The sequence below is a fragment of the Rhinolophus sinicus genome, linkage group LG06, assembly GCF_036562045.2.
Source record: "Rhinolophus sinicus isolate RSC01 linkage group LG06, ASM3656204v1, whole genome shotgun sequence".
Lineage (NCBI taxonomy): Eukaryota > Metazoa > Chordata > Mammalia > Chiroptera > Rhinolophidae > Rhinolophus > Rhinolophus sinicus.
This window is the reverse complement of record NC_133756.1, coordinates 37,162,029-37,182,372: the sequence shown is the minus strand read 5'-3', so window position 1 is coordinate 37,182,372 and position 20,344 is coordinate 37,162,029. Positions and strand designations below refer to the sequence as shown.

Here is a 20,344-nt window from a genome sequence, read left to right as displayed (position 1 = left end):
CATATTAAAGGTGTACCTCACATGACTAAGTCATAGTAATAGTGTGGATCTGAACTCATCAAATTACCTTTTAGATTCAATGTGTCAAACCGATGAGTAACGTGCTAATTCAGTGAAATGGGTATTGCAGACCTTCTGGCCATTTGCCAATTCCTTGAGGATCCCCGTGCCAACAAAAATCCTGAGGCAGTCACAAAAAGCCATTCCTCTGTCATATGCAGGGAAGAGTTGGAAAGGGCTCACAGCTTGCAATTCAGTCATTGGAAGTAATTAGGATTTTGTACATTTCAGATAATAAATAGTCTTAATTACCAGGTGCCTGGGTCCTGCATTTCCTTACATGACATCAATACAATGGACGTTTATAAATATATCAGTAGTTAATACTTCTCTTTTGGATCCTTGTTTTATCTTTAACTATATCGCCTTAACTTTGATTTTTATTCTAATTTGTATTAGAGAAGAAACCAAGTGAGTTTGCTAAAAGCTGAGACATTTATTCTTCTGTGGTATTGGGCAGTATATTTCAGAAATAACACCACACTCTCATCAGATCCTTTCCAGAGATTATCTATATAATGATGAAAGTCACACAGTCCAGCATCAGAATGCCATATGAAATATTCACTAAAATCTAAAGTTCTTCACTGGCTTTTTAAGTTACTGTTATATTTACTGAAAGCTGGTAGTTTACTTAGAAGTCTGGGACAAACATTTCAATCCACAGTATTCCATAGCATGGACCAAAATTCTTCCAAAATTGTTCTCTCAAAATCTCATCCAGTACAGAAATATATTGGAGCAACTGTAAATACTATCAGTTTAGAGAGTCATTTTATTAATATTATCAACTGTAGGAATGTACCATGTATTATGAATGCTCCTTTGTTCCTACAGAAACTGTTTTCCTCACTCAGGATTTATTTGGGGTCTACTGAGAGGATATTTTATATTCAGAGAAGTAGTATTGACCAAGATTAAGTACAGAAACATTTATACCTCGGGATATTAACCTGGATGATAACAGACATGCTTTTTATTTAGTTTTGACATAGGGCTTTGTCTTCATATGGATCCTGGAGGTATATGCACACATATAGAAATACTTAATGCAACACTCTAATTCTTATGCCTCTGCAAATCCTCCTTTACCCTATCATATATACAAACACACTCAAACATCTGCAAACAATAGCTACATGTAGCACGTTTCTTCCACTAGGCACAAAAGCTGTTTCTTCAAAATAAATGCAGCATAATCTTGTGCATTTGTAAAGTTACTGTGAATTGTAGGTGGTTGAGTGCAGCTAATGTTGACAGGTAGCCTTCCCTTTAGAACCTTTTGGAAATATATTTGCAATTCTTTTTTTTGTTAATATAAATGGTTTTCTTGAGGGAAAAAATATTTACTTGTAAGGGTGAATTATGTGGTAGTCACTTATAATAACAAAGTGTTGATTGTGCTAAAATGGTTGTAAAGGTCATTTATCATGATTTCAATTAAAAATAAGGTAACTTTTATAGACCCATGATTAATTATTTTCCAGGCAGTCATGGTGTGAAGTAATTTGTATGCATTATCGCTTTTACCCTTGCTATAATGTTGAATGTAGATATTATCATTATCTTCATTTTATTAAATGTATAAACATAGAGAGGGTAAATAGCTTCCAAGTATTGGACCTAAGGTTGAGTCTTAGGTAGGTGTCCTGCAGAACAAACTATGATTAACCACTGTGTGAAACCATCTTTTAAACAACAATGTGGAAACAAAAATAATACAGTGAAGTATGTAGGCCAACTACTATAACTTCTTAATTATGTATCAGAAAAGTGAGCGTGGGTTAGAATCACACACCTAAAGTTAGCAGATGGGATGGAACCTAAGTCTTCTGATTACCAGGGCAGTGCTATTTGTGTTAAACAGTGATACTGTGTGGGCACTGATGTCAGCTACAGCCCCATGAATGTTCACGGATCATGTGTGTCTTCTCTGGAAGCAAAAGTGTGATGTCTAAATTGTCCTCACTGCACAAAGTCTCTGGTATTCCCGTGCCCTAAGAGACCTGACATACACTTTGTAAGCCTCCCCATGAAGGTAAAAGGAAGGGTTGCCTTTTCTGCTTTTTGTGTCCGACCTAGCTCAGCATCTGTCTTCTGTGGCTTTCATCAGCACTAACCGTGGTCTTTTCAGGACAACATCCTCTTCATTCTATTGTGAAAATGACACCACTTCCACTCCACAATGATTAGGAGTCAGTGCTTTCAGGTGAAACCATGGCAACCAAAAGGATTAATTTCTGCCGTGTCTCAACACACAATCATGTTATCTCTCAACAGTCTAAAACATAACTCACACACATCACAGCTGTGTAATAACATAAAGATAAAATAACAGCCTAGAAACCATCCATATAGGAACTTCCAAAATACACAGAAGTGAAGGGGTTTGATACTAGACAATTCTAACACTATGTTGTATCTACAGCGTAAAAAAAAAAAAAAATTAAGACAATAGCTAATGAAGTCTATAGAAAGGGTCATTGCAAATGGCTTCTTCCGATAATACACTGTTTCCTCAATACCTTGTTTTAATAGCACTTCCTCCTGTTATGGCCAAATCACATTTACTAACAAAGTAAAAGCTTGTTTTTCACGACACCTCGTTTTTCCAAATAACTGTTGAAAATGTCTGTCTTGGTGAACTTCCCTTCACCTCCGTTTTATGTACAATTAAAACCATCTCTTTGCTGAAGCCATTCCCTACAGTAATACAATTGTCCACAATGATATATTCTGCCGTTAGCCCTGGAGCGCTCACTCTGATTCTCCACATAATGAGACACATGAGAACGTCTCACGGAGAACATTTACTGTTGTTCATCAGGAGAGCCCACTTGGCACCTCCTGAAGAATATTTCACTGTTTATAAGTTGATTGCTAAGACGATGAAACAACCCCTCCAATCTGATCCACATAAAAACAACCAATGTTTTTGAAAGCTAAGCAATATCTGGTCAAACTACTGTGTTAACAGAATGGGAGTTTACAAGTTCAAGATTCTTATTTGATTGTGTATTCTAGTTATGATAATGTACTCTGAGCTATTTGGAGAATTGTCCCTCTATGGCATCAAGGCTTACACAGAAGCAAACAACTATATTTAGCCTTGGCTTGGAATATGAGAACAAGATTTGAAAATCATGTGTTAGAAACCCTTTTCTCTATGCAGCAGCCTCTATTATAGAAGCCTCACAATTAACATTGAATTTGCCTCTCTTCCATTGTTGGTGATAGAAGCCACTCACTTATTAACTACCTCTAATGGAAAAATTAGCCCTATTATTGGGAAAGCTAATAGTAGTGAAGAATTGTAAGATCCCTTGTATACGAATGTCCCATTTAAGTAATTATAATGAAAGTGAGCACAGTATTTCTTCTGGAAGGTGAGAAAGTAAAATGCTAAGACATCCTAGCATAGCATCTCTCCCGTTTCTATTCCTTATTAGCTGTGTGAATATGAGTAAGGTAGTTAATCTCTCCATGCTTCATTGTCTACCCTGTAAAGGGGGTATTAAAAATAGTACCTCACAGAGTTCTTGGGAGAAGAAAATGAATTAATATATGTAACTGTGCCTGGCACATAGTTCAAATTCAATAAATGTCAGTAATTGTTATTAATATAATAATAATAATTACTGTTGTTATAACAGCTGTTCAAAAAGTAGTTCCTGAAAAATTGAATCAATATCTGAAGACTATAAGGAAATCTATAGCAGATTTATTGCACCTAGCCAGCTTCAACCATTACCCAGACTGTATTTTCTAAGTAATAAAATATCATTATTTATAAAAAAGATTTTGTCTGTGTTGAGTTAGTGGGATCATTATAATTTATTTGGAGATATAAGAGGGAAATGATTTTAAAATACCTCAGTGTATCTTAATAATATATGCCTACAATTTGGCACCAAAGCCCCATATTAAAATTAAAGTGCATTTCTTTTTCACAAAAATTATAAGATTTTGATCTATACATTTCAACCCTTACCTAAATCAAAACTGTTCAATGCCCTGCATTCTATAGTTATCTTCCAAGAGCCAATGTGACTCCCAAATATTAGGTTGGTATAAAAGTAATTGCAGTTTTTGCAATTATTTTTAAACTTTTCAACTGCAGTTACTTTTGCACCAACCTAATAATTCCCCAAAAGCATAATTTTTAACCTTTTTAATTGAATTTTTGTTATTTATAAAGTTTCAACTGCTCATGATGTTCTCCATCTTTCCTTCTACTTAGTAAAGTTAAACCTCCCCAAATGCTAACACTCTCTTCATTGATTTGGATATTAATTTTTCCATTCAATTCTATCACAAAAACTAATACTGCTACTCATTCTCACTTGACTGTTTAGATAAAGTATCTTTAATCCTACCAACAACCCTACAAAGGAGCTACTATCTACATCCCACCGCTGAGGACACTGTGGGGTTAGAGAGGTTCATGAATTTGCTCACCATCGTGCCGCTGAATAATGTCAGGTTTGAGAGTTAATCCCTGTTTTATCTAGGTCCTTTCTAACTCACCAAACTGTCTCACATCCAGGAACCTAGCTGTCTCTTATCCATAACCCTCAGCACCAGCTTTCCCAACCTGGGCCCTTTGACCTTGCTTCGTCTGGTTTCTCTTCTGTTTCATGCCCATCCATTCCTATGTGTGATACCTAGTTTTTTATAATCTGAATTATAAATTCAACCAACTTTTCTGGTTCCAGTTCTTATTTTACATAAAATTACCTCCCTAGAGAGTCTATTGTATCTTGGCTTATATGAGACGAAGTGTCTTGGATTGACGATGAAACTAAATTATGTGTTGACTATGAAACTAAAACTAAATTATGGAGTGGATCCTGCATGCAACATAATTTTTCATGCCCTAAATTTTTGTATTCATTTAAATGCCTTTCTTATGAGACAATGTGGCTTTACATAAGCTATTTAGGTTTACGTAAGCAAGTACAACGAAGAGCTTGGTTCAAAAGGATAGCTGTCTGTACCATCCTCTCATTGAAATGAAGTTGCCATTGTATGCCACACCGTCTTTTCAATGAATGCTCAGATCAGCATTAGAAATTCAAAACAATGGAACCCAGAGTTGAAGAAATTGAAGTTTAAAAGTCCAAATTACTGAACATAAAAAACTCTGTCCATTGTCCTACTGAATTTAGTTTTCCCATGAATAAAGATACTGATTAAGCGTCAACCTTTCAAATCATTTTATGCTTTCATTTCTCTTTTAAATTATAAAATCCTGTCATTTGACTACACACTGTTATTATATGTTAATGAGATTTACTATATAACATTAAACTAAGTTTAACACTTTTTTTTTTTTTTTGAAGATTTTTTTTTAAATTTGAAAGCATAAAGCATAAAAATATTTGAGGGTTTATGCCACCCTATCAAAAGTGCAGTTTTTAAATTAGAGCAGTGTTAATGACTTTTTATACATCATGGAATTTTAGCATAAGAATTAAATGCTCTAATATGTTAAAGCCCTACATTATACAATCTATAGGCTCCATGAGACCAGGCATTTTTTTTACTGTTTTATTAGCTGCTATAACCCCACCACCTAGAATATTACTTAACACATAGAAGGAATTGAAATATTAATTGTGAATTTATATATAACCGTCCTTGGGATAGGAAAAATGTCCCACATTTTTAAGTAATCTAATGCAGAGTTACCTAAGTAATTGTCAGTTCTCAATGACATCAAATCACACTGCCAGATGGATGACCAGACTTTTGAATTTTTAATTGTAGTTGTTTATCTGACTAATTATTTGACCATTTGACAATGTCTCCCTTCAAAAGTTGTATTCCGCCTTCCCAGATCTACTGTAACCTAAGCCATGATCCTAGTCAGCTGTCTTGAACCTCTTACATGATCCATTAGCCCAGAACAGTCAAGAAATGACCCAGGGAATCACCGCCCAAAACTGGGACACATACAGACTTTAGTCCCTCAAAAAATTGATCTCCAGAAACGTTTTTTTTTATTCATTTTTTACTTTTTGCAACTCCATTTTATAACTCCTGTTAAACTAGGGTTTTATTATCCAAACCAGAAGCTGAACTCGACTACAAGTAAGGAGTGAGTTCACTATTGAATGGAATTGGTAATTGTCATTGCCCTATCAGTGGAAGAATCAGTGAAAGACAGCAAGGGCCCTGAACAAGTTAGCAAATTTAAAACAAAACAATTTTTTTTCTTGGTTCTATAACATCTCTTGTAGGTCGTGGGAACATAACTGAGAAAGGAGGCAAATCTTGCTCAGAGGTAAGATTTTTCATGAAGGTCTGAGCTTTTACCTCTAATAGCCACATTCACCATGTTTGGTTCTAAGAGTCAATCTAGACTGGTTTCTTTTGTTGTTGTTTTGTTTTGTTTTTGCTATTATAGGACATGCTTACTAACTAGGTTGAAAGAGAGTAGCAATTAGTACTACTAATTACTATGTGTAATTAGTACTGAAATAAGTCTGTCAGGAAACTACATTATTTGAGTGCCTAAAAGACGTCATGTTTTCCTGATATTTATGTTCTCCTTCAATGAAAATTGTTTATGATTCTTTTAGGATTGCCAATGATGGTGTTTAATCTTTCTATTACTATTATTTTTATGATCACCACTATTTAACACTTGAAAAGAAGCAATGCTATTAAAAGACAGGTTAAAAATGAAAATCTTAAATAAAAGTACATCCATGATTTAAAATGCCATAGAGTTTACTATTTGTTAGATACTTGCTGGAAAATTATATTGATACACCAATGACATACCCTGTTTCCCTGAAGATAAGACCTAGCTGGACCATCAGTTCTAATGCATCTTTTGGAGCAAAAATAAATATAAGACCCAGTCTTACATTATATTATGTTAGATACGACCTGGTCTTATGTTATAGTAAAATAAGACCGGGTCTTATATTAATTTTTGCTTCAAAAGACTCATTAGAGCTGATGGTCTGGCTAGGTCTTGTTTTCGGGGAAACACAGTAGTTATCCTTTAGTTATGCCGAGACAACAGACATCAGTGCCTTGTAGTCATACAAATATGTTTTCAGGTAATTCAAAATATGTACATGTGTGTGTGTATTTACTTTTAATATAGAAACATGAAGGCAGACATAATTAGTCCTTTAAGTGGCCAAATTCTGTCTATACGCTTATAAACTATGAGATTTATCTTAAAAATTTATGAGATTTATCTTAAAATTTTAACTTTATTTGAATGTTACCCATTTTTTGTTTTAGTATATATTAAGAAACAACTAATTGAATGACTTTACAGGGACTGGCATCAGAAGAAGGCATTCTCCATATAGGTTTTAGTATTTCTAAAAGAAAGCTTTGAAAACTGTTGCTTGAGAACGCTAAGTGTCAGTCCTTAATCTTAGCACAGCACAGCGTGATGCTCTGGGTTAGAATGTGGAAAGGACTCAGAATGAAAGATGACTTAATATCAAAGGCAGGGATGGGGCATCCTATAAACCTCAGAGATTGGCTTTTGTTCAGTGGTTTCCAAGGTCAAGGAAGTCTTCAAATAAAAGACCACCTGTGTGTATATGTTGCATGATTGTTGATTGTCTCATGAGTGTTTGTCTTTTATGTATGATTAATACACAAAATGTTTTTCTTTTCTTTCCTTTTCCCTTTTTGTAGAAATTATTGAGCCTACTACCTCTAGTCCTGTCACACGTCCAGGTCAGTATCCACATACATTCACAAAGTATGTCTGGGTACTTTCTCCATTAAATAAGACCTCTTCATTGTCATAGACATAAACTGAGTTGAATATGGGCCACAGGCTTGTGGCACTGCTCTCATGTCTGTTACTTGTCCTTGTCTATCTGTGATTTGCCCTCCCTTTGAATTTTGTGATCTAACCCTGATTGAGGCTAATATCTTTTATTTCATTCTTTAGGGCTTATGCAGTAAATCTGTATCACATTGTGTAGGAGTTGCAAGGTGATTAGCTTCTGCAATATCTTGGCAAACAGATCTGTAGAGTTTACAAGAATTCCTGAGTAGCTATTAAAAAAGTATTTACTTTGGTTTGATATTTCATTACTATAAAATCATTACAAAACAGAACAGCATTTACTGTTTCTAAAGGGAACAATAGCTGGAGTAAAACCTATACTTCCACTCTTGGAATAATATAGTGGGAGATTTTGGTTTCTTGAAACAGACAAGTCAAGGACTTATTTCAGTTGTTGTGTTTTATTTTCAGTGTTCCTAATTCAACCACAAATACTCTGAAAAGATAAGCCATTGCTATAAGTGTGTTTTTAAGCGTTGTTTTCAACTGTGAACATTTCTGGGTGACATGAAATTGAGATAAAAGCTATTGATATTAGAAACAACCTTTATCTTGTTATATAGGAATTTAGCAGTTCATTTTGAATGTTGGCTGCTGGCTATTTAAAGAAGAAAGTGGAACTGCTAAAGTTATTTAGCTCTGAAAAGTTCATAGGGATTTCTTGTAACTGCTGAGTTAAAGGATTTGTTGATGCTGCCGACCCATAAAGAGGTATAAGTTGGTTAAATAGTTGTTTCTCCTCTCTTTCCAGAAATGGCTCTAAATTTTAATCTAAAACAGGATTTGCTGATCTGAGAAACTGAATGTTTTAGAAATGAAAAAAAAAATTCTATCTCAAATTGTAATCAATCAAAAATGCTTAAAATTACTTTAGATGATTTTGAATTACCCCCGCCCCCTAAGTGAAACAAGTTTGAGCAAGTCTATGATTATGTATTTAAAGGATCTCATAATATACCACTTTCTGGTCAAATTATAGAATACATTTTCATAACCTCTCAAACCGAAGCATATTTGAGTACTCTATTTTAAATGTTATAGTTGATGCATACAAGGTTTATGTTATATAATTAATAACATTTTTCTGTTTTATAGGTAGGGTTCATAGCTTCCCAAGTTTGAGTGCCATGTTAATATATTTAGAACTATTAGTTATTTGAATCTGAATCTTCTCTTAACTTATAAAAAGTCTCACTAAGTTTGCTTGCTATGTAAACTTGGGTTCACGTGAGATATTTGAGTTATTATTCTTGTTAGCAAAATTTTGATCCCTTTTTCTCCATCAATTTTAAAGAGGATATTAAGTATTTCTACATCTCTATGTCACTTTGTGGATTGAAGATTAGATATTTACTTTCCTTCTTAGGCCATTGCCCTAATTATTGAAGGAAACCCTCATAAATCAAAAGGATAGATCATCTTCTTTATTTATTCAAATAAAGAAAATTGGAATGCAAAATATTTTAAGGAGTGGGGTTTGAAGGCAATTAGTAACATAGTATTTGCTGATTTTGTGTTTTTGGAGAAAGTTTTATTGAAGATAAGTATAAAAGGACTTTTTCAGTAAGCTCTCTGTATCAAAAGTACTTTCAATGGTAGGGACTCTTACAAAAAGAAATTCACAAACAAAGAAATTGCACTTGTCTCTAAAGATTCATATCTCTTCAAACAAGGCATAGCATAAGGTTTAAGAACATGAACTTTGGAACGAACTGCCTATGTTTGAATCTTAGCTCTGCTGCCTTTTAGCTGCCTAAACGTAATCAAGTTACTTAACCTCTCTCTGCTTCAGATTCTTCATTTGTAAAATCGGATGAGGGTAGGAAATAATAGTACCTATCAGATAGAGCAATTATGAAAATTGAGTAGGTCAATTTTGCTAAAGCACCTATAAAAGTGCCTAGTACATAGGAAGCATGATAGAATTGTGGGTTCAGTTTTGAGAATAATATACAAATATAGCATATATGTATATAAAGTATAGATGTATATATGCAACATTTATATGTATAGATATATTGGACTGCATATAAATTGGACTGTATAGTTTCTCAAGTACTCTGAGACCTTATAATTATTGCCACCGCCTATAGAATACCTAAAGCAAAAAATGGTCGAACAGCCATTGACCCTAAATTGGTCAATTTATTGCTAGGATTCAATGTTTCAAAACAATGAACACTTGAAAAAATAGTTTAAAATTGAATTCCAGCACTACCATCTTAAATGACTGAAGAAGGCAATGTAAGTTTTTTTAAAAAGATTATTCTAGAAAGGTTAATAAATATATGTTGAATTGAAGGATGGAAAAACAAACACAACTTTCAATGAAACTCATCCTTCATTAATTGTGAATTTGTTAAAGGTCTCCAGAGATCAATTTGGTTCATCAGGGATTTGAAGAGCATGTGATTATAGCAGGATTTAAAGAGTGGTATAAATGACAAACAAAAGCTTTTAAAAGTATGTGCAATCTGCTGTGCAAGATACGAAACAGAAGAACTTGGCAATATACCAGCGGTGCCCAAAAATTGCATATACATGACATGTATTCATCTTTTGTTATCAGTGTATATTATTACAATTTTAAGACAGTATTTTTTTTCCTTTCTTAAAATGTGTATACATTTTTTGGCATTCTCTGTATATTTCTAAGCAAAAGATCATTAAAAGCAGATGGGAAAAAAACTGACCCTATGAATAAAGCCAAACTGTTAAAAGCCCCAGTCATTTAAAACAAAGCTTAAAAACATGTTATCCAAATAAAAATAGTAAATGAAAATTCTCACGGAAGTATTCAGGGGATAAGAAATATCAGATTTTTAAACTAGTCCATTTACTGCTTTTACATAAGTGGAAAAAGAGAATATAAAATAACTCAAGACAGATCATATTTTTGTAATATTGCCAGAGAGTTAAAGCAGAGATAAAGTGGATATAGTTATGAAAATATTGGACACATTGAAAATATATTGAAGTGGATTTATATCATTTATGTCCACAAGTTCTAAAGAAATGAAGGTCCTGAAGTCATAACTTATATTTTTATATATTCTTGACAAGTCAGAATCTGTTTCAATTGAAGGGAATGAAAATTGAATTATTAAAATCATTATTCAAGAAAAGGCCATGAAATATAGTAAGTAATAAGAACAAAAGAAAACTCTTTTTTTTGATCAGTCTCAGAGTCTCAAAGTTTGAAAAGTACGGGGCATTTTTCACAATGAATGAATGAGATATGCAGTGAATTTGAAAATTTAGACTGCTTTTTATTGTAATCAACATTCTAGATCCTATGCTATTCTGGGTAATGGTCTTAAAATGCCTACCATTAGGCTAATAACAACAGCATCTTATGAAAGCAACTTAACCATTTAATTTTTTAATTACATTTTCGTAATCACTTTTGAAGTATATTTTAATATTAATATTTGACTTTTATTCATTAAAGGAGAACAGGAGGTTAAAGCTGAAGTCTATCTACCTTAAAAAGGATAAAATTGTATCTTGAAAGTATCATGCTAAGTGAAATAAGTCAGACAGAAAAGGACAAGGACCATATGATTTCACTCATATGTGGGATATAAAAGAGAAAGCAACAAACAAATAAACAAAACAAACAAACTCATAGACAGACGGTGTATGATGGTTACCAGAGGGGTAAAGGGATGGGGGAGGTCGAAGAAGGTAAAAGGGGTCAAATATATGGTGATGGAAGGAGAACTGACTCTGGGTGGTGAACACACAACGTGGTATATAGATGATGTATTACAGAATTGTACACTTGAAATTTATTGGTTAATGTTATTAACCAATGTCACCCCAATAAATTTAATTGTTTTTAAAAATTGTCTATTGTTTGGCAAGAGCAGCATTTCTGTCTGAGCATATTACAAGAGTACTCTCTACTATGACCTTGAGTCAAACAAGTCAAGGCTGAAATTCCTAGTGTAGAATCAAATTCACAGTGATGCTCTAATTCTGGTTTTATATTCCTAGTTTATAACTATGTACATAACATTAAAGTGATAACTCAAAAAGTGAAAGTCCAGTCAAACCACTGTTCACTTGACTTCATGTAGACTCAAAAAAAAATTAATTAACATTAATTCAGCCAATTCTTTTATTCTATAAGCAAAAGATTAAAAATTGGGGTTTGTTAATTCATTACAGATGCCTCACCTAACATTTGCCCTTACTTTGTTCCCAGAAGTATTCTTTAGTACTATATTAAAAATTGTTATTTTGTAAATAATTTAAATTTTAACTACATGGCATTGTTATTTATAGTAAAAATGGCTTATTTATAAATCTTTAGACAAATGGAAAAGCGCTTTAAAAATATGGGTTTTTTTTCCATGTTTAGAAACAAACAAAAAAGTCATTTCAGAGCCTTAAGCTTTACTTGGAAAATGTCACTTTAAAATGGCTCTTGTTAAGCACATTGTATTTATCAGTTTTAAGATTGTGTTTAAGTCCATGCAACAAGGCTAGTTTTATTTTAAAGCTGAGTTAAGAGACAAAACAATTCTTTTACCCCAGGTCATTCAACAAGTATACGGCAAAACCAAAATTAAAATGCCCAGTACATACTTGATCATCAACTATGTGTACCTCACTTAAACAACAAGAATTGTTTTTGGAAAAAACAGAATACAATGTGTTTAAACCAGATTATTTATAAACTCACCAGAAGACACTACATTATATAAAGAAATCCCACTTTAACTTGCATAATCCTTGATTCATCTATTTTGCAAATAATTTTTCACTTTACTGGCTTCCTGGGCTTTTTTAAAAGGAAAATGACTATTCAACTTACCCCAGGAAGCCCCATTTCCTATCTTCCTCTGAAGGGTATTGTTCATCATTTAGCAAACATTTATTGAATGACAACTATATCAGACACTTGAGTGCTGGAAACATAAGGTTAAAGGGGTTTTTAATCTATTAAGGAGACAGGCATATGTGTCTCTAACCATTATTCAAGATAATATACTCTATAATTTCTGTCTAGAGAAGGAAGCGGAAAAATTTTGCCTGCAGGAAATCTTTACATATACAAACAGGATCTTCATAGATTAGGCATAGTTAGCAAAGAATATGGGTACTGTAACAAGCAAATGAAATGCTTAAAAAGTCAAAGAGGTAGAAAGTGCAGAAAACTGATGGTTAAGTCTGATTTGCTCTCTGTGTCTGTATTATCTATGTGCCTGGTACTTAGCAGGTCTTCCACATATGCCACATGGTTTCAACAAAAACACTGAACAAGCTGCGGCCCATGGGCCAACTGCGGCCCGCAATTCATTTTTTATTGGCCTGCAGCAAATTCCAAAAATATATTTAGTTTACTTAAATAAACCAGGTGAGGCAATACGTACTTCACCTCGAGTGAGTGGCCCGGCTGTTTGTGTATTTTACTGAATATGGCCCTTGGTGAAAAACGTTGAAAAAAGTTTGGACACCCCTGATTTAAAGCATTTGAACCAAAACTTAAATACAAAAATTCGAAGGTTTCCAGATAACTATCTACAAAACACCTTTTGGGTTTTGGGTAGTTTTTAGGTCATATCTTTCATCGTTTTTTAAAACTCATCTAAAAAGAAGATAATAAAGTAAAAACACAAGTTTACTACCAATTGAACCAAAACTCACTCTCTTGTGTTAGTCTATATATATTAAAGGTTACTGAAAATACTTTTTATGCTAGCATTTCTTGTGGTAATTGAGAAATGATATTAAACCAATCTTTTAATTGCATCATCAAGTTCTATGCTATAAAATTAAAATGTCTACTTGTCAAGGGGTTGTCTTTCCTCAAGAAATAGGAAGGAAGGAAGGAAGGAAGGAAGGAAGGAAGGAAGGAAGGAAGGAAGGAAGGAAGGAAGGAAGGAAGGAAGGAAGGTTTAGAAACCCATATATAGTCCACAGAGCTAAAACATAAGAAGAATCTCATAAGTAACAGTAGTGTACCTCAGTAAAACTCATTCACAAATAGAAAGGGGTGAAAATACTGTCAAAAATCAAGTAATTACACGATAACAAGATAAGGCTGGGTAATTTACCCATTTGTTTACTAAATAAAAAAATAAAAAATCTCAATGCCTAGATCAAAGGCATATACCTGACTACCCATAGATGGATGAATGGTTGGGTGAATGAGTGGATGAATGGATGACAAATTTATATATGGTCCATAGGACTAAAGCATAAGAACAGTGAGAAAACTGGTAGAAGTTAAAAATGTACATCAGCTTGTGAAGTGTTTGTCAGTTCTCAAGAACTGCAAGATGCTTGTTGAGCACCTGAATGTGTCAGGCCCTGCACTATGTATTAGAGATGCAAAGTGATTGGCCTACAGCTTGTCTTTCAAGATTCTCACATCCCAGTGTATGAGAGACATGGAAACAGAAGAAATTAATATAATGCAATATGTGCTCTAACAGAGCTATGTGTAATGCACTCTGAGAACTCGAGACCCACCTGAGGAATGTCAGAGAAGGCTTTCTGGAGGAGGCGATTTCTGGATTTTGAGTTTAAACACAGAGAGAAAGGAGGAAAGCCGTTCTAGACAGAAAGCTCAGCATGGGCAAAGGAACAGAGGCATAAAACAGCACAGTGTGTTTGGGAGAAATTCCGAAGACATTCTGGAGTATAAATTGAGCACAGAGTGCAGTGGCACTAGAGAAGTGAGCAAGGCAAGGTCATGAGTTTTGTTGTGTACACTGCTTTGAAACTTGGTCTATTTAACCTCAGATATAGGCTGATTTTTAGGCTTCCTATGTAACTCCAAGGGTCCGGGTGAAGGTTAACTAATATGATCAAGACTGGCATCAGAGTAGCTTATTGTGTAATGTCAGGGAAGAGATGATGAAAGCCTGAGATGGGACCAATTAAAAATCATTCAACAGGAACGTTTATCAGAGCTTTGTTATTGGTTAGATTTGGAGGACAAAGAAAATGTTAAACGAGGATGACTCCCACCTCTCTGTAGACAGTTCGGACACCAACCAAAATAGGGAAAATACTCCAAATGTCATGCCAAATGGTTTAGACTTCATCCTGTTCTTTGGGATTGATGTTTTGTTTTATTTTAAACAGGGGAATAATATTACTGTGTTTCGCAAACATATCTCTATGTAAGTTGAAACGTAAGAATGGAGGTGAGGAGGCACCAAGCAAAGTCTATGAAAGCATAGTCCCTAGCTACAAGTTTGGTCCCATCTCTTAGGACAATGATTACCTGAGTACAAACATCTCTTTAAAAGGTGGTGATGAGTTCTTGAAAAATAAGTATCAAACTTGTAATATTAGTTCAAAATTTATTTTAAGGTGTATGGTTTTTGTTCTAATTTGAAACAATCAAGCTTCCATTATTCTCTGATTGTTAGAATGTAAGGCATTTAAGACAGCTCAGAATATATTTCAAATTCTAATAATATGCCTGAATATAATGAATTCAGATATTAATTATAATTATCCATAATTAGTTGATGAATTTCTAGATTAAAATATAGCAGAAAATCTATGATGCAATTTAGAATATGATGCTCTTTTTTAAAAAGATTAAATAAGTAGGGTACTTTCTACTTTCTGCTTTCACTCTTTATTCAAACTTTCTTCTTTGAGATATCTCCAGCTCTGTATCAAAATATTATTTTAGGCTACTGGTCTTTTGAGTTACACTGAGCTCAGAGTAAAGCATCATCAAACATAGGGATTAATACCTCAAGGTCAAATACAGAGACACTATTAACAAGGCTTTAATATGTTAAATCAAATGATTGATATACATTTTTGTTTATTTGTTTGTTACTTTCAGTTTTATATCCCACATGAGTGAAGTCATATGGTTCTTGACTTTTTCTATCTGACTTATTTCAGGGTGGTAGAAAAGGGTAAAGGGGGGTAAGTATATGGTAATAGAAGGAGAACTGACTCTAGGTGGAGAACACACACTGCAATGTATAGATGATTATTATAGAAATGTACACTTGAAACCTATATAATTTTACTAACCAATGCCACCCCAATAAATTTAATAAAGATAGAAAATGATTACTACATAGCAGAAGTATTAAGATTACTAATGATTACCACCACTCTACTGTATATACATAAAATAAAATGGACTTATGAATGTTAGTTACTAATAATATTTACCAGGTACCTACTAGTACATTGTACTATATAAGAAATTATGGTGTTATCTCACAATCATCGAAGTATTTAGCATCTTATCGTATATTTGGAGGTATATGTCTGTCAAACCTCTGGATTGCAAGATCCTTTACAGAAGGAGGCAAAGTTTTTTATTTGTTCTTTTCAATTTTTTTTTTATCTTTCTATTTACAGTGTCTGAAAGAGTGACTGGAATAACCAAACTCATTACATGAATGCATAAATAAATGAGGGAATTAAGGTGAGGAGTATTTCAGGGAGATAAAAAATTAGAAGACTTGATATGCATACTTTTATATTTTATATTATAAAAGAAATAATAAGCATACATTATTGCAATTCCAACATAGAGCCCAGATTTACATTTGGGGAGAATTAACATCATATACCTACTAAAAAAGAGGGGGAACTCAAGGCTGGTGGAACAGAATTTTCTCCCAAAATCTTCATGAGAAATGGAATGTTCTAAATCATCTAGTCATTCCTGGTTGATCAGTGGGAAAAAAGAAAATAGAAGTTAACAAAAGGCAACTCTACTGCCTTAACCTGATTAGATGAATGTGGCAGTCTTGCAAAAAATTTGTTGAATGAATGATTTCCTAGGTACATGAGTTTCTTATTACAAATTATCTGTGCTGTTACAAATTATCACAACCATAGGGCCTTAAAACAACACAAATGTATTATCTTATAGTTCTGAAGACCAGAAGTCCAAAATAAATCTCACTGTCTAAAATCAAGGCAACAGCAGAACTGCATTCTTTTCTGAAGGCTCTAGGGGGACATCTATTTTCTCTACTTTTTCAGTTTCTAGAGGTTGCCCACATTCCTTTGTTTGTGTTCTTCTTCCATCTTCAAAGCCAGCAATGGACATTCAAGTCTTCCTCATATTATACTGACTCTTTTGCCTCCCTCTTTCACATCCAGGACCCTTGTGATTACATTGGACCCACTCAGATAATAGTGGATAATTTCCCTAATTTAATGTCCATTGATTAGCAGCCATAATTCCATCTGCTACCTTAATTCCCTTTTGCTATTTAAGGTAATAAATTCACAGGTTCCAGGAATTAGTATGTGGACATCTTTGGGAGGCCATTATTCTGTCTACACATCAGGTGATCAAATAATTCCTTTTCTCTACGTCTAATATTTCCCCTCAGAATCCAAGTCTCCTTGGATTTTTCCAACATTCAGGTAATGAGTTTCTGAAAATACAGGCTATTTTAGCATTGAATTTTATGTTAAATATTTATAATCACCTATTTAATCATAGAAGAGGTGAAAATATCTATTAAAAAGATCATATTGGGCAGGCCACATTATTACCAACAATATTACAATATTTTATAAAACAAATCAGCTGATGTTACACACACACATACACACACACACACACAACTAAAAGATCTTAATGTAAGAGATAAATCTCAACTGGCCTACTGGTCAATTACAGAAAGAATCTATACAGGAAAGAATCAGAAATGTTAGTAAATCTTGAAACAATTGGAGTTAATGACATTTGGTGTAATTAAGTGATTAGTCTTTCAATAATACATGTAGGAAACAGTTCCTTTGTTCTTAGACACAGGATTCGGTAAAAGCCAACTAGCAAATAACTTGTTTGTAGTTCTTCTAAGTAGCAATGTATATATTTTAAGTTGGCTTTAATTTTGAAATACTAAAAGCAAACCAAAAAGGAAAAGATGTGTTTTAATGGAGATTTTGCACTTAGGAGATCACTAATTTATGCTTTTTCTCAACCACCTTTGGAGAACAGTTTTCCCTTTACTGTCCTTGCCTCCAGTAGAAAATCCATATTCTCAGTCAGTCTTCCCAACCAGAGCTTCTCATTGTACTAGAAATAGAGGATGATGCCTATAGTCTGACATGAACAAATTGCAGCCTGTTGTTATTAGCAGTTCAATCGTTAAACCAGTACATGCTCTTGTGATAGTCTTAATGACAAATAACCTCAATTATGCACCTTGTTAGGGGTATTTGTGTTTTAAAAGAAGCTACCTATTTAGCTCTAAATAATTTATTTCTAAGGGTGCAAATTTCAAAGTTAGCCATGCACACTGATGAAACAGGCAGAAGAGACTTTCTGTTGCCGTACAAATCACTAAATCCAGAAAATCAGATCCTAGCCCTCTGCCTGATCATCTGGTCAGCTGTAGTAGCCAACTTTGCATCTTTCTCCCATTGTTTACCTTACAGAGACTACACAGAGACTTCGCAAGTACAAGCAGACAAGTCTGTTTTGTGCTTTATTTGAAGATGGTGATATACATAGCTCATATTTCAAAGTGAATTATAGTTTTAAAAGTTATTTTCAGTAAACATCTACTTCTCAAAATAATATTGGGATATATGAATTATGTGTATCAACATTTTATAGGTAAGGAATTTGATGTTCAGAGAGGTTTAATAACTTACCCAAGTGTCACGTCCCGTGCTACAAGGGTTGTGGGGACCGAGGAGGGCAGTGCAGGGTTAAGAAAAGACAGTAGGGGGCCGGCCCGGTGGCTCAGGTAGTTAGAGCTCCATGCTCCTAACTCCAAAGGCTGCCGGTTCGATTCCCACATGGGCCAGTGGGCTCTCAACCACAAGGTTGCCAGTTCGATTCCTTGAGTCCCGCAAGGGATGGTGGGCTGCGTCCCCTGTAACTAAGATTGAACACGGCACCTTGAGCTGAGCTGCCACTGAGCTCCCGGATGGCTCAGTTGGTTGGAGCACGGCCTCTCAACCACAAGGTTGCCGGTTTGACTCCCACAAGGGATGGTGGGCTGTGCCCCCTGCAACTAGAAACGGCAACTGGACCTGTAGCTGAGCTGCGCCCTCCACAACTAAGACTGAAAGAACAACAACTTGAAGCTGAACGGCACCCTCCACAACTAAGATTGAAAGGACAACAACTTGACTTGGAAAAAAGGCCTAGAAGTACACACTGTTCCCCAATAAAGTCCTGTTCCCCTTCCCCCAATAAAATCTTTAAAAAAAAAAAAAAAAAGAAAGAAAAGACAGTAGCCATGAATAGAGTGCAATGGGGCCAAGGGACTCCAGCCTCAAGGACTGGGCCCCCAATCGGCCTAGCATTAGCTTTTATTAGTTAGGTGAGGATAAAGCTTGTCAATCTCAAGATCTGTGAATCCTATACATTATAATAGGAAACTGATTCAAGCCAATCACCCTTGCCTGCAGGCAGCTGAACTGTAAGTCTCAGGAAGTCTGTACTTCCCCAAGGGACAAAACCTGTATTCATGTGAATAGATGGAGAGCACATCATTGAATCCTTTCCTGCAGGTTGTGGGAAGGAAAGCAGCCACAGAGGCAGAGGCTCTCCTTAGCTGGGGGAAGGTGGGGGGCTGTGCCCACCTCTCTGAACCCCATGGATTCTCCTGTTGGTCCCCACTCGACTGCACCTGGCTTGAGTTGTCCCCCCAGTGGGGAATCTTACTCATCATTGACCAGCCATCTTTCTGGGGCCAAACAGGGAGACATGAGGTGCAAGCACAAAGGTGAAGCAAAGTCCCTGAAAGGATCCGTCTCACAGACTCGCTTTTCTTTAGGGGCAGGTACCAGGAGACAGATGGGTAGGCTGCTGTGTGGTAACACCCAAGGAAGGACCCACAAATGCAGCAAATACTTTATTTGTAAGAGGTTTTCCTGCATCATGTTACTTATATTCTCATCCCATGGTTACAACAACCTAACAACCCAAATTCATCTGCTGATTAGCTCCTTGATAATGATCACAAATCTGAGCCATTATAGATTGGGAGAACACTGTCTGGGCATTTTTTTTCTAATAATAGACAACTAGTCTTTTTCCTTACATGCACCTACTGTATTTTGCTCATCTAAACAAATTATATATATATATATATATATATATATATATATATATATATATATTTGTGTGTATATATATTTATGTATATATATATATTTGTGTGTATATATATTTGTGTATATATATATATATATATATATACAAACAAACAAAATGCTATCCTTTAATATCACATCTTGTGTTTTAGAGATTTTGAAGAGATTATGTTAGTGGTCTTCAAAAGCCATTTATTGTTTCATGGGCATATGGACCTTCTGCTTCTGATCATGTAGCCCAGCAATCAAAATCTTTTCAATTCATGAACTGTCCATCACATTTACTTATTGCTTTTTACTGTATTAGAGTAGCACTATTCAATTCAGCAGGGCATTATAATTGTTAGGAAACCACACGTGTAAGCATATGAGCCTATACCT

At 34.6% G+C, this 20,344-nt stretch overlaps 1 protein-coding gene across 2 annotated transcripts in view; it reads left to right on the top strand.

The window, feature by feature from the left end:
- The window catches only part of NEGR1 (neuronal growth regulator 1), an 839,463-nt gene that overhangs the window by 713,971 nt on the left and 105,148 nt on the right, over positions 1 to 20,344 (top strand). The window contains exon 7 of one of the 2 annotated variants that reach the window (XM_074334947.1): positions 7,732 to 7,773. The exons of the other annotated variant lie outside the window; for it this stretch is intronic. Coding sequence (XP_074191048.1) covers positions 7,732 to 7,773 — 42 coding nt within the window. The remainder of the gene's footprint in view (positions 1 to 7,731; positions 7,774 to 20,344) is intronic. 2 annotated transcript variants of the gene reach the window in all.